We start from the raw sequence: 15,905 nt of genomic DNA on the forward strand, positions 1-15,905 counted from the left end.
GCACCTCCCCTCCCCTGCGATCTCCATCACTGAGAAGGACAAGAGCAGCAATGTTGTGCGAACACCATCACATCAAAGTTCTCCTCCAAGCAATAAACCATCCTTACTTCAACTGCTCCTTCATTGTTGCCAAGTCAGAATTCTGTAATTCCCCACCTAACATGTGGGAGTACCATCTCAGCAAGGACTACTGCCATTGAATGAGAAGGCCGCCATTTCTCAAGGCAACTAGGGACGAGAAATAAATACAGTATTGCTAGTGTTGTCCATAACCAACAACTATTTTTTTTAAATGCACTGTACAATAATGTAATGTAGCAATTATTAAATAACTGAATGTTAGACAAACATGTGAACCAATCTGCTGTCATTTGATGTAACTCAACACTTTTAGGAACCCTTTAAAATGACAGCTCACACAGTATGAAAGGCCACAAGAATTAGTACAGGCCCAAAGTATTCTTCCAATCCAGCTCCATCATCCTACCCTTCTCCTCCCACCCAAATCCCCTCAAGTTTCCTCTGCAAAATTCCCAAGGCAGGTGCACAGAATTGGTTTCTTTAATTATTTCTTCAATCATGTCCCAAGATTAAAAGTTTTGGGGGAGCATGACATAGCTAGGTTGTCCTGTCTTTTGATTTTCCCTCACACCTGTAGAGTTGTGTCACATTTGTCTGGTACTCCCGCCAATATAAAAGGCAATTCTAATTAGCTTGATCAGGTAAGCACTGTCTAAATCATTTCCTATTCCGGTGTGATATTTTCTTTCAACACCACAAGTTTGTCACAAAATAAAAGTTTGTCCACAAAAGTTCATCACTTTTACTGAAGTGTAAAGGAATTACTGGTAAGTACGATCATGGATAGGTACCAGCTCATTGGGTTTCTCCCTAACCATCAACAATTACAAATGAAAACATTGATTCGGTGAGCTGGTACAGAATGATTCCTGAGGTGACTTCCTTCAGGGCATCTACTCCACATAATAAAGATGGCTTTGCCAGTATCAAAGAGATAGATCACAAGTTTTATAAGTCACCGACAAATATAAAGCAAAACTTGGTGGAGACTTCAAAATCAGGGGAACTTAGCTACATCTGGATCGAGTTCGGCAGAATGAGATTCTTAAGAGTGGATTTGGAAAGAGGATCGACTGATATTACTTAACCCTCCAAATCAAAATAAATATAAAAATTAAGAGCTTAAACAAGAATTACCAGAGGTCAGAGAACTCTTCATCTCAAAGTTCTTATGTAAGACACTTATCCATTTTGGTTTCTTTACTGTAAATGTTTGGAATGCATTGACACTTAAAACATAATATTTAAATGAACCGCATATCTCCACTGGCAAGTGCATAACTTTATAGCTAACTGCAAGGTCAGTGGGGCTATTTAATAAGGAAACAGCAGCCACATTTAATCTTAGTCACTAGTAAACATATTTATTAGAATAAATAATAGTTAATGTTTCACAAACCATGCATACATAAAGACATTTTTTCTTTCACAGGATTATAGTTTCTTATGCTCCCAATATTTTTTTCAAAACTCATGCAACCCCATACTGCTTTTCCATATGGCTGTATCATCTTGAAACTAAATAAAGAAATATTTTTAAACAATATAACTCATTAACAGTGAAAGCTGCATAAAGTCAAAATAAGTTCTCAAGTCTGTTAAATAAGACTTGATTGTAGCTAGATCACTGGACATTGACATCCAAGTTGAAATCCTGTATTAGCTGACGATTAATTACATTGCCTCTTTAAGACTAGCCTCAATCACGCCATCTTGGGGAGGAAATAACAGTGGCCATGACAATCCTATTCCTATGCCAAAGGACACCCTGGGGTACTACTTAAAGAACTGAACTTATCCTTGTTAAATGGTCGACCATTGAGTCCCAACTGAAGAGCACAGGAAGACTGGTAATGGGAAATTTAGACAATTGCTACAATATTCCGCTTCATTAAATAGTCACCACACAGGCGTGTTCTATGGATATTGCTATGCTGAGAAGGATGAAAAATACACAGTGGTCAAACATCAATCCCACTGTGACATCCAATGTTGAACTGTAAACTCAAATTACAGTTGAAGTTACTGTCCTGCAGTGTTGTTTCTACAATAAAGTTTACTTCGAATGGTGCTGTGCTAACTTCAGCCATATCACATTACCAGTGATATATGTTAAAATGTATTGCAACACTATATTAATCTTCTGTTCACTCTTTAGAATACTCTATAGTTCATCATATGCAGTCCCTCGGAATCGAGGATGACTTGCTTCCACTCCCAAAGTGATGGCTGAACAGTCCAATACGAGAGCCACAGACCCTGTTACCGGAGAGACAGACATTCGTCGAGGGAAGGGGTCGGTGGGGCTGGTTTGCCGCACGCTCCTTCCACTGCCTGCGCTTGGCCTCTTCATGCTCTTTGCGCTGACTGCTAAGGATAGTGGTTCTCATGTTTATTGTAGAGATTCATCCAGCAAAAGTAAATTAGAATAAATTATAACTTACTAAACTACAACTATAATCAAACTTTTTAAATTTATGGCCTTCTTTTGTCCATAGAGCTTCACCTCAATCCTAATGAGGTGAACTACGCAATCTATACACTTCCCTGCATAATGCGCTTGCTCAGTTAAAGAAGTGTCCCTTCATATATTGTTTAGTCAAAACTGCCGTTATCACCACACAACCCAGGGCGCAGCAGCCCAGCTGGCAGCACACTGTTGACATGTATTAGTACCTAAGCAGAAATAGTGAGAGGAACTATAAAGTTCACCGTTGGAATCTCACAGGTGCTTCAGAAGATTTACATGGAAATGGGAGCTTCTACATCACCATTACAAGATAAAGATGCAAATGTGCTATTAGGGATAAGAGTCAAAGTTAGAAATCAATAATAAGTCAAAATTACTGCTCAAGTTCTCTGTTTAGAAGGATTGATTCAGTTTGAATTACAGCCACAACTAAAATTCTCTTAACCCTAAATACAGTGCATTTGATCTTTACATGAAAAGAAACGGTCAAATCCGCTGTTATTATAAATGTTATTAAAACTGACACCACTGATACAGAAGAAAATCTCATCAAAATGTTTCTCCAACATTTAAAAAAAAACTTGGTTCAAAACTGAAATCCGATTCTTGGACCTCATTTTGCCACAATTTTCAATAGCAACTGGTTTTTAGTGGCTAAAAAATATCGCACAATGCTTTTGATGCCTGAAACTTTACACGATAGTGTCACAGTGATGCGAGTGAGCATTTTAAAGAGTCAGAAATGCTATTGGTAAACATGGCTGCAGGGATTTACCTACAGCAGCTGCTGTAAAACTAAAGCTAAATAGTCAAGAATCGGTGATGATTTACCCTATAGTTCTGTAACTACAACCTTCCCCCATATTCCTGAAGAACATATTGTAAATCCGTTATCTAGGTAGTTATCTATAGTGTAAAGTAGAGGGCGTTATGAAGAGATTCAGTCATGGTACAGACACATTAAAGTGCGGGGGAGGGAGGGCAATAATTGCCGCATTAGGACATCGCTGCACAAGTTCATCAATGAAACCTCCTGGAGGGCAAACATCATTAGATGTTTCATCAATGACCTTCCTCTATCATAGCACCAGAATTGAGGCTCAGCATTGATGATTCCACAGTATGCAGCTACATTTACAACTCATCCAATAATAAAACAGCACATCCCAGTCTACAGCACAACCTGGCAAGCAATCAGGCTTGGGCTAACAAGTGGTAGGTAAAATCTACACTGCATAAATGACAGGCAGTAACAACAATCTGGACAGGACCTTAACATTGGAACAAAATCCCAAATGCCTTAATGTAAGCAAAAGAAAGAGACACATAGACACAAGGGCAGGTGACTGAAAGCTTGGTCAACAGAGTAGGTGTTAAGGAGGATCAAAAGAGGAGAGGGATGTGGAGAGGTTTAGGGAGGGAATTCCAGAGTTGGGCTTAGACGGCTGAAAGCACGGCTTTAGTGATAATGGGGCGCTCCAACCTGCGAGGTAACACCAGCCGCAGGTCGGGGGTATAAGGAGCCACTTCAAGATACAGCGCGAACCGTTCCAGGAGGACGATGGCTTCGAGGAGGGCGACGTCACCAAAACCCAAGTCGCCGATTGGAGCGTGGGCAGGAACTTTGGCGGGGCCCAGGTACAGCAGAGGTGCGGCGAATGATCGGGGCGGAGGTGCGGCAAGAGATCGTGGCGTTGGTGCGGTGAATGACTGGGGCAGAGGAGCGGAGATCGGGGCCCAGGAGAATCGAGTGTTCGGATCCCAGAAGAGGCGAGGGTCCAGAGGCAGCACGGCCCAGCCCACACTGCGATATGTGTGACCAAGACTTAGCTCTGTCAAGCCCATGTGGTGGCTGGTGTGCAACGGTCATCACACGTTAAAAATTCCATGCACAGGCATCTTCCACCTTTCAATATGTAGTGCGCGACCTGGAATATCCGGTCCTTCATCTAAACACCTGTGAACTCATCCCTTTTTGGTTTGGAAGCAAGTCATCCTCGTTACGCAGGATTGCCCAAGAGTGATAATGGGGTGGGGCGGGGGGAAGGGAAGAGGAAATACACAAGAGGCCAATGTCTGAGGAGTGGAGAGCTCAGGTTGGGGGTTGCTTTTGGAGGTTACATAGATATGGAGGGGCGAGGCTATGGAGGGATTTAAACAAGGTGAAAAATGGGGGCCAATGTCGATCAGCAAGCAAGGAGTAATTTGCGAGCGGGACTTGATGCAGAATAGGATACAAGTTTTTGATGAGGTGAAGTTTACGGAGAATGGAATGCTAGCCGGGAGAGGTGCTGCTGTTTAGTGTGCCTAATTAATATCAGGCATAATATTAGAAAGAACTCAGGGTGACTTACGTGTTGAAAAAACGGATTCCTTACAAATGTTTGAAATCATATTTATAATCTATGAGGGTGAAGGATAAAGATAACCACATTATTGACCTCAACTAAGACAATACAGTACAAGGCCTGAAAAGGGACTTACAGGCCATTGTATGTGCTTCTTCAAGTAGTATGTTACACTGTCCAGTGACTGCACCATTATAAAATTGCCTTCACCTTCTGATGAATAATATTCAATATTACACTTTTCTAAAAAAGAAAACTACTTCAAGTAAGTTAATGCTCAACACTGCAAGTTATAACCACACAGGCTCAAGGGACTTCCAATTGGCACCTTAGTCGATAATATTATTCTATAACAAAAATACTTATAAATCCCTTGCTTTGATAAATAGTAAAGATTATAGTTGAGAAAGTGAGAGTTTATAAATTGTCTAGGTAGCAAAACAACTAATGATGTGAAAGGTGAATATCAAGAATAAACGCAGCTGGACGTGTAAGCACTGATTTTTTCCTCCAATGCCCAAGTCAGTTACAGTACGGTTATTTTACTGTCTGCCCATCGGTCTTGATTCTTTACATTTTTCTCCCAATTGTAACTATAAATCAGAATCTAGCAACAAGAGTTTAATGTGCAATCATTATGAATAAACATTTGCAGACAAATAGGATTGTTACTATCAGATTCCAGCATCCACAGCATTTTGCTTTTGTTGTAGGATTGTTACTATGTTTTCTGAAAATATTCTTGTCCCAACAAGAAGTTTGCTTTGCAGGGATCCTGTTCAATGGCTCAGTTTGAGGCCCCTACATTTCACTTGCAGTTCATAAGAATTGAATTTCATTACCTCCCTTTCCAACCTCAGCTATGACTGTGGGAGGGTGAATGGGGTAGGACAGAAGGTCGGGCCCACTGCAGGCAGTTGCATGTCCCCTGGATTATGACTCATTAAAGGAGAGCTGTGAATCCTCTGCTCGGGGGCCCAGACAAGCTCAAGGCCCCGTGCAATTGCCCCAGCGCTGCCCCTGGGTCAGTGGGTAACATGTTTGTGTTCTTATGTATACGAGAAATAACCATTGAATACAAGGGGGGGGGAAATTCCTCTGCGACAATTTTAGAAAAAAAATCCCATTTTGTACTCCTGTTAACTTCTTTCCATCAAAATTATCAAGGGGAAGATTTTGACCCCGATGGCATCGGCCATCTCAAGTACATTCCATCGCATAAATAGTCACAATGAGCCCTGCTCATTCTCCAATTATAAAAAGCCTTTTCAAAGATTTCTGGTGATAGATAAGAGTATTGCCCCCTACACACTCAGCACCCTGAAACCCAGTGGCATTCTGCAGGGTGACAGCAGTGTTTGAAGGCAGACATTTTTCAGTCCTACTCTTGAAGCCTCACTTGTGTCTTGCAGTCTACTTGTGCTATAGCACCACCATCTGGTTGAAGGAGTCATTAGCAGCTCAGTTTCCCGTCCAATATTTTCATTTCTTTAACAGTATTTCAAAGCACTATAAGGAGAAGAGTATTTTTTGTCACAGAATTCAAGCACTCAACTAGCAATATTTGTAATGTATAAACATCAACCAGTGTGTGTTTAACCGTAGTATATTGCAATGCAAGGAACAGACGTGCCTGCACTTAATCACGATTCTTAAAACATATAGCATTAATATATTAAGTTATGATCTATGCATTTTAGAATACTGCAGTGGCAACCCAGGGCATTGTTCAGGCTCAATACACATCATGAAAGCTGAATATTTAAAGAGGAAATAAACCCCTTTTGGTGAAGCCATTATTCCCATTGCATTATTCACTTTTCCTTCCACTTAATTTTGATGACTGCTTCTCAGCACAGCTAATTGTCATTCCTCCACTCAGAACATTGTGCTCACTGTTTTCCTAAGAACTAGGGATAGATTACATAACTGGAAACTCTGATCTTGTGTAAAGTCCCCTTCTCAACAAACACACACAAGAATTATTTTATTACATAAATAGTAATGAATAACAATGCAGAAGTGCAGCGATGAGGAACCTCAGCTTGCAGTGAGGCTGCAGCACTGTAGAGGTCTCATTGGGCACTTTACCGAGTTCTCAATCTTAACTGCACTGCTGTTGAGACATTCGAGTCCAGGGAAAATCGCAAGACTTGTGCATCTTCCAATGCCATTGGTAAAGGCTTGAAAGGAGGCTGAACACTCACCTCATCAGCTGTAAGGACTCAAGTAGACGAAATAAAATGTCATAGCACAGGAACAATATCCATGGCTGCATTGTTTACTCTCAATTCCAACTGGCGAAAGGGAGGGGTGCGGGCAAAATATACAAGCACAGTATAGTGATCAATGGAATGAGGGAAACGCTTACTGTGATTACTTGGAGAAGAGTATTGCAGCAAAAATAATGACTTCATTTACAAAGTTTGGTTTGTCTTTTGCGGATCAGAGCAGCATATCTGCATCAAATTTATACCGGCCACTTTTTTTAAAAAAAGTCAATAATTGTTGTAGAGTTGTATACAGTTCTCCAACTCTAATTAGCATCAACATTTACAGAAATGTTACGGTCGAAGTTAAGGAAGAATTCTATATTTTGAAAGCTGAAAGACTGCTCAAGAGGTCACAATACAAAGAAATTATACAACCTACCCTGATTATAACATGGCGTTCGAGAGTCAAGTGGTGTGCATGCTGTAATAACATTCATACTAAAGTGGATGTCCCACAGTACAGCATAAAAAGGAAGATGGAATATGTAAGGAGCCACGTTCTAGTGATCCTTAACGAATAGTATTATGACTGGAGCCCTTATAAGAAGGCAGGATGGTTACAACTAGTTAAGTACAGAAATGGTTTTGAAGTAAGGGAGGAAATGGACCCAGATGGGCAGAAAACAGTGTTGTTCACATAAAAAACAGTCACAGTATCTTCCATTAAAAAAAAACAAAAAAACCAATACTGTGTTATAGACTTAGTAAGGCACAGGTGTATGGGAGTCATTCCTGGTAACTGCCCAGTGATGTTTCTCGCCGCACGTGACTTGGTTATTCCAGCAATTACTCCACATTCTTGTATTTTGTGAATAGATTGTAAAGCACTCTCAGCGTTGACTTCAGATCCAAGTTTACAACATCTGATGAGAGAATATGAAACTCAGTTACTGTGAAAATTATAACAAAGATTAGTATTGTGCAAATTTGCAAGAAAAAAATATTTTAAAAAGTAGGGGAGGAAAAAGAACTGGAAAGGGAAGATCGCGGACTAACGGTTCGGCATATCGCAGCATGATCCCAGGCAGTGGAAGAACGCAGGTTTGGTCCATCCTACTTATTGCATCCCAATTTTTGGTGTGCAACAGTGAGCTTGCAACAGATATCTCCATAAAGGGGTAGAATTTGGAAGTCACCGCCATATGCCATATAATTTCCTGTAGTGAACAGGAAACAAGCATCATAGGGGTTAAAACCAGCAGTGTCATGGTTTTCTTTGCATTAGGGAATGTGCTGTTTGCACAAGGTGCTGCATCAAACACACCAGCTGCTGATAGTTACAACGTCTATGCAACTGGCAAATTTAAACGTCAAGTAGCATAACCTTCCAGGGACCTCTCATGAGTACCTGAACCGATGTGCAAGTTCATCTCGAACAAGTTCCATTCTGTAACCAGTAGCTAGTGTCGAGTCCCATTTTCTTCTATTTCTTTGAAAATTTGACACTAACCTCAAATAGCTTTTTCTTCTTACAATTACTGAAGAATTGTTTGGCTGGTTTGAGATCTGAACCTCCAGTGAAGATTATGTTGTTCTTAAATTTAAAGGTACCTTCTGGGCGAGCCTTTGGTTTCTTAAGTCCTCCATCCTGCATAAGCTCAAATGAAAACGCTACATTATGGACCTAGATTAAATAAATATCAGTTTGGTTAGTCCATTTATTTAATTACATCAAAATGCAATTTAATTCACCAAAAGCCAACTCCAAGAAAAAAAAAGAATTCACTATTCAGTGCGCCAGTCACAGCTCGGCCTACTCAGCAGCTGTACATTGCTCCACTCACAGCCCCGCTCACCAGCTCCCATACAGTGCTCCATCTGTGGTTGGGGTCACCCAGTTCCCAAACACTGGGTCAGTTCGCGTGCTGCGCAGCATCGCACAGCTTGGGTTACCAATCTCCCACAGTGCCACAACTTGCAGCGCAGCTGTAAGCCAGGATGGGAACTAGTTAAAACAGTGGATTTAAAACACCAGTGAAAACTGGAATTTGAAGTCACATGGCTCACATCTGAAGTCAGATGTGAAATCCAACTCGCACAAGTCATTTTAAGTTGTTGCAGCAGTCATTTTATATTGTTTCCCAGAACTGGTATTTAAGTTGACTAAAAAATGCACAAAAAAAATTCAGACCTTTACTTTGCATTCTGCAAACATTTTATTCCAGTTCTTCAAGAGTTACATCCCAGCATTCCCCATCTCTCAAAGATTAAATGCATTTTGTCACAGGTGCGAATCACAGGGTATATAATTAACAAACCAGGTGTTTTTTCTGTTGTCTCAGGCAAGTTACTAGACATTTTACCGAGATGCAAAGCTAATGGAAGACACTCTCAGAGGCAGAGTGTGTTGGGACTCATCCAAGAGAGTAATCCAAGATATTAATCAAAGCTATGAGCACTGAAAAATCTAGAGTCGGGGCAGTAGTAAAGATCCAAAAACATAACTTCAACCATTACTCTAATTTACCCACCCCCACTAAGTTAACCATTTTTTAAAAGCCTTGTTTTAAAATAAATACTATGCTCATCAATTTTGTCCCATTAACTCGATGACCCTGTTCAGGAAGTGGACTATCTTTTTGCTCTCAAGCTGTGTTTTTGTCGCCTCGAAGGAAGCATTTACACAACTGCAAAGCGGTTTTGCTGCTCATTGGTGCTACAGCCATATCCTGAATCCAGAATTCGGACCGGTCCTGTCCCCAGAGCGAAGTAGAAGGGATTCCCTTGAGAGGGGGGCATTTACTTTGGTGACAATCCATGCTCAATACCCATGCAGGTTTAGCAATGGGGTGAAGCTGAACCTGCTGCACAGACACTGAACCGTCAGTGGAAATGCACCCCAAGTTGATTGGCTGCCAGGTAAATAGGTCCAGTGTTTTAAATTAAACCTCAAGAAATGTAGAACTAGTGTAGCTGCATCATTGCCACACGACAGAATATATTTATAACTGTTCCCAAAGCTCAAGTGGAGGATGAGAAATATATTTTTTCAGAAATTGAAAAGATTTAAGAGATCTAAAACTGAAATCGCAGTAAAAATCTAATTTATTATGAGTACATTTCTCACCTACCTGCATGCTAGGATCAGTTACACCTGAGTTTAGTACAATTATATCTGAATTAGATCTTTCTTACTTCCTCAGATTCAAAATTTCTCCACAGAAATCTTTCCTTCTGAAAACGACATTTCTTATCCTTTGCTTGAACACCATTAACAATAGCACAGCAGGATCAATTGTGGCTGACAGTGGATCATAGTACGCAAGTGGACTGCGCCTGATACTCTCACCATCTTGTAAATCAATATTGCCTCACTAGTCCCAAGGGCAGTTGAATTCATGAGGTTCCACTGCATTTGTTTCACTGCATTCCAGAGCATACTAACCTTCTGTTCAAAACTTTCTGGTGTTAGATAAAAGTTGTAGAGAGGAACAAAGTAATCTTCAAGAAGTCCCATAAGCAACACCAGGTATACACCATCTGCAAACTGACATCAGGTAAGCATATTAGAATAAGTGCTTCTGCTCTATAAAGTAAAGCACTGATCAAAATCACTCCCATTTAAGATGGGGATATCAATTTAAAAATGAGATTCATTCACTTCAGTTTATCATTTATAAAAATTGTGTGAAATGTTACAATCTACCAGTTTAACTAAAAGCAGTTGGGGTGCAGGAAAGCCTCATATACCAGCTGTGCGACAGAGAAAATGTGATTGGATGTTTGTGACTGAATCGATCAGAAATGACACTATCAGACAGCAGATACAGTGAGCCCAACATAAATCTTCGCCAAACGACTTCAGATAGACACAAAAACTCCTGATGGATGGATTTATGTTTGCTGGATTTTGCTGTGTGTGTAGCGCTGGTAGTAATAAAACACAACACAATGTGACTGTAAATGAGCACAATTGTTTGTCAAACTTCTGACTTTGGGGTGGGAGAAAAGCTAGTAGTGAATCTTGTGATTTGTGTGTGTGAACAAAACTTCAAACAGTTTGTCAGACATGTTTTCATGAATATGGTGCCACATTACATTGAAGTCAGCACAGTGCCTAACCTCACTTTCAGGGCTTTACTTCAAATTTTTAAGTGAAATGGACAATTGCAAGAGTCACCACTGTTTATCCTCAACAACACAACCACTAGGAAACTACATACAATGAATGACAAGTTTGGACTCTGCTACAGAGTTGTTTCATTTGGTTTCTCTCTAATATTGCTCACAGATTGCAGGTTCTGATAGATGGGGCAAGTTATGAACAGATATGTTTTCTGTGATTCATGAAGGTGCTACAGTCATATCCTGTCTACTCATTGGAATTCAGAAGAATGAGAGATGATCTTATTGAAACGAATCAATTATGAGGGGGCTTGACAAGGATATAGAGAGGATGTTTCCACTGATGGGGGAGACTACAACTAGAGGGCATGATTTTAGAATAAAGGACTGCCCATTTAAAACAGAGATGAGGAGGAATTTCTTCTCTCAGAGGGTTGTGGATCTGTGGAATTCACTGCCTCAGAGAGCTGTGGAAGCTGGGACATTGAATAAATTTAAGACAGAAATAGAGAGTTTCTTAAACGATAAGGGGATAAGGGGTTATGGGGAGCGGGCGGGCGGGGAAGTGGAGCTGAGTCCATGATCAGATCAGCCATGATCTTATTGAATGGCGGAGCAGGCTCGAGGGGCCATATGACCTACTCCTGTTCCTATTTCTTATGTTATGAATTTATAAATAATGTGCACTGTATCAGAGGTGAGGGGGTTCTGAATGCTCTTTCTAGCAATCAACTGCTATATGTGTACTGTTACATAAAAAAAAAATCAGAACATTTCTTAAACATTTCTACCTGTGTTTCCAGTTCTGTCACCTCCAAGTTGAGCTTATTGAGATGTTTATTCACAAATGTGATAAGTGACTGGGAAAACAAAATCATTAAGAAAATCAAAGTTCTGTTCATTTTCAAATCAACCAAGGTATCTCACAAGCTAGCTCCGAATTGCAGCTAGAAGCAAACTACCATAAAGCATTAAACATTAACTTAAATAAGATTTTTTTTTACAACTTATCCAAAGTATACACAAAATGGTAAAGTCAAACATGGCAATGTTCTCAAAACAATGAAATCAAATTTCATACTTTATATAATAGGACATTCTTCAAAGCACCATTTAAAAGGGGGCATTGCCCCGAGTAAGGACACAGTACATGAACCCCCTTCATGTTCTCAATCGATAAAAAATATTTACAAGTTGAAGTGTATTTCTGTTAAGCTTTGAAAGCAGGCACAAACAGACTTGCTCACTAAGGTGCAGCAAGACGGACCTTGCAATGCGCTGCCTTTTAAAACTAATTGGACCCCTCCCTTCCATACCTGAATGAGTAAAACTCACTGAATGGTAAAGCACTAAATGATAGAACACACAAAAGTTTCAAATATGATCCCTGGTTTGTGCTGGGTTAGCTGATCTCAGCTAGAACTGAAGCAGTGCAGCACTACAGTTGGCCTGAGTATCCCTAGACAAGAAAGGGAGGGAAAGAGGGGGAATGGTCAAAGTTTCATCTAAAACCTTTTTCTCAAACTGCAGTCAGTTCCCAATCAAGATCACATGAAAAATTGGGTCTTCATGGCTACAAACTTGCTCTCTAACATTTCTATTCAATAAATAATATTGCCCATTTGCATTATGCTAATTGCTTATTAATATTACAGAATAGTTAGAATGCAACAGACAAGGGCCAATTTTAACCTTTGGCAGTTACGGAAATCTGGCGTTAGCGGATGGGCCATTTGTCATAGTCAATGGAAATGAAAATTGGTCAGGGGGTATAACGGGCGGCCAATCCTCTATCACCACTCTCTTCTACCATCAAAAGTTAAAATCGGCCTTATAATGACTAACTATTAAGATAATAATCACAAAAATATTGCACCATTTAAAATTTTACTTCCATTTAAACTACTTTGGCCAGGTATGGTACTGGATTAACAAACCAAAGGGTTTGAGTTCAAATCCAACTATGGCAACTTGTGAAACTGAATTAATTAAGTCTTGTCATTTGTGATCAAATCAAGGTTTTTAAAATTATGCAGGTAAATAGTGAAAGACCATTTCCGCTGGCTGCTGAATCGGTAAGAAGGCGTAGATAGATTGGGGATTATGACTAGAAGAACAAAGAGAACATTTAGAACATTTTCTTCCAACACAAAAGGTTATCAGAATATGGAATGTTGTCAAGTGGCTGTAAAAACTGATACTCAGACTCGGAAAAACCATTTCAATGGGAATTAGTAAGCATTTGAAAAGGAGGAATATAAAATGATACAGGGAAAGGACAAGTTAATTGAATTATGGTAGCCAGCTCCAGATGAAAATCTGGCATTGTATAATAAGACTAAATGGTGTCCTTTTGTACTATTTGATGAAAGAATGATTGACCTTAAAAATGACTCATTATATCTGATCCTCTACTTTAGAAATTGCACATTTTGTTCAATGTTTGTTGCATGTTATAAAGAGTGTTATTTCAGAAATTCAGACATTTTACAACCAGTTTGGGAATTTACCTTCTTAACAACACTGAGCTTATCAGGTGCATGGTCGAACAGTGTATCAAATGCATCCCGTTCTGAAATAATAAATGAGAATGTAATTCAGATATTCCAACAGTAATTCAGAAACTTCAGTCCAATTTTCTCAGCATTTACTTCCTCACTGGGGTGTGGCTCCAGCACTGGACTTCCCTATACTATCTCACCCAAGTGCCACTGTTCAGGTGCAATCTTGAGAGCGAGAGCTGGAAGCAGAGTTCAAATCTTTCTTCACTTGGCACCTTGTGCATTTTTAACAAAGATTGCTGCCGAGCGATCAGGAGCTGGAACTCTCAACTCCCCCTCCCGAATCCGGGGAAATATCACCAATTTTAAAAACACTGGTCCAGCTAAATATAACTCACTTCCCAACACTGGAAATCAAACCTGGGACCTCTCTGGCATGTATGGCTCAGAGATGGAAAATTAGGGATAATGGGTAGGTACTCAAATTGACGGGATGTGTCCCAGCAGAAATCTGTGTTGGGGCCTCAACTATACACAATATTTATTAACTACTTCGATGATGGCATAGAAAGTCATAAATCCAAATTTGCCGATAACACAAGGATAGGCAGCATTGTAGGTAAAAGCATAAAATTACAAAGGGATATTGATAGATTAAAAACTGTGGCAAATTGATTTCAACGTAAACAAATGTGAAGTCATCCACTTTGGACCTAAAAAGGATAGAACAGGGTACTTTCTAAATGGTAAAAAGATAAAAACAGGATGTCTAAAGAGACTTAGGGGTTCAGGTACATAGATCATTAAAATGTCATGAACATGTACAGGAAATAATCAAAAAGGCTGATGGAATGCTGAGCTTTAGACCTAGAGGACTAGAGTACAAGAGGATAGAAGTTATGCTGCAGCTGTACAAAACCTAAGTTAGACTGCACTTGGAGTACGGTGAGCTGTTCTGGGTACCACAACTTAGGAAGGCTATGTTGGCGCTGGACGGAGTGCAGCATAGGTTTACCAGAATGATAACCAAAAGTTCAAGGGTAAAGTTACGAAGAGCAATTACACAAATTAGGGTTGTATCCCCTAGAATTTAGTAGGTTAAGGGGTGATCTGATCGGTTTTCAGGATATTAAGGGGAACAGATAGGGTAGATAGAAAGAAACTATTTCCACTAGACTAGGCTCTAAAAATTAGAGCCAGACCTTTCAGGAGTGAAATTAAGAAACACTTAAAGGGCGGTAGAAGTTTGGAACTCTCTTCCACAAACGGCAATTGATGCTAGATCAATTGTTAATTTTAAAATTGGAGATGGATAGCTTTTTGTTAACCAAAGGTATTAAGGGATATGTGCCAAAGGCAGGTATATGGAGATATATCGCAGATCAGACATAATCTCATTGAATGGCGGAAAAAGCTTGAGGGGCTGAATGGCCTAATCCTGTTCCTATGTTCCATTTAACCTTTACGCAACTGAGTTGTTGTGAAATGGAGATTTCTAATCACAAAAGGTTGGGTGAGCGACTCATTATTCTATCACACAGCAAGTTCCTGATCTAAGCTGTACCATCAGAAGGTGCAGAGTGGAGGCTGGACAGAAGATGTAAAAGAAACAAAATTGGCTGGTAAGTCACCTTGGGCATGTTCTCATTCAACCCCCTCCCTGCTGATTCAAGAGTAGGCTGGATGACTGCCCTCTGATAAAGAGAAAACATGACCAGCTCATCCAGTGGAAGCAACATTTCATTTCATTCATTTTAGTAATAATATCTCTGGCCCTTTAAAAACAGAGGACTGAGGATTAGAAGGTTTATGAAAACATTCGGTCACATTTCTATCTTTAAAATACCCAAGATACTGTAGTGATAGCAAGGAATGTATATGCCTGCGCTGTAATACGGCGAAGAAAGTAACTCTAGCACAGGCAGACATTGAACGACTTCAAATCAATTTGACTGCCTTTCTTCTTCCTTCCTTTCTTTCCGGGGGTGATGACTCACACTGGGGTATAGTTGCACAGGTACTGGCATCCCTCCGGTATCTCATCCGATTAGCTTTTTAGGTGTAAACCTAGGCACAGAACATTGACCATGAAGAGTACGGAAGAGGAGAGCATCACAATTGGGCCTGCGCCTGCTGTCAGTCAAAGTCCTTATACATGCAGTTTCCA

At 40.1% G+C, this 15,905-nt stretch overlaps 1 protein-coding gene across 2 annotated transcripts in view; it reads right to left on the minus strand.

Annotated features, from left to right (window-relative positions):
• Positions 1-1,418: 1,418 nt before the first annotated feature.
• The window catches only part of parvb (parvin, beta), a 92,980-nt gene continuing 78,493 nt past the window's right edge, over positions 1,419-15,905 (minus strand). For both annotated transcript variants that reach the window (XM_070900562.1, XM_070900563.1), the window contains exons 9-13: positions 13,748-13,809; positions 12,029-12,097; positions 10,558-10,659; positions 8,724-8,796; positions 1,419-8,035 (exon numbers count right to left, since the gene is read on the minus strand). In XM_070900562.1, the coding sequence (XP_070756663.1) occupies positions 7,959-8,035; positions 8,724-8,796; positions 10,558-10,659; positions 12,029-12,097; positions 13,748-13,809 (383 nt within the window). In that variant the 3' untranslated portion in view covers positions 1,419-7,958. The remainder of the gene's footprint in view (positions 8,036-8,723; positions 8,797-10,557; positions 10,660-12,028; positions 12,098-13,747; positions 13,810-15,905) is intronic.

Source organism: Pristiophorus japonicus, chromosome 15 (genome assembly GCF_044704955.1).
Source record: "Pristiophorus japonicus isolate sPriJap1 chromosome 15, sPriJap1.hap1, whole genome shotgun sequence".
NCBI lineage: Eukaryota > Metazoa > Chordata > Chondrichthyes > Pristiophoridae > Pristiophorus > Pristiophorus japonicus.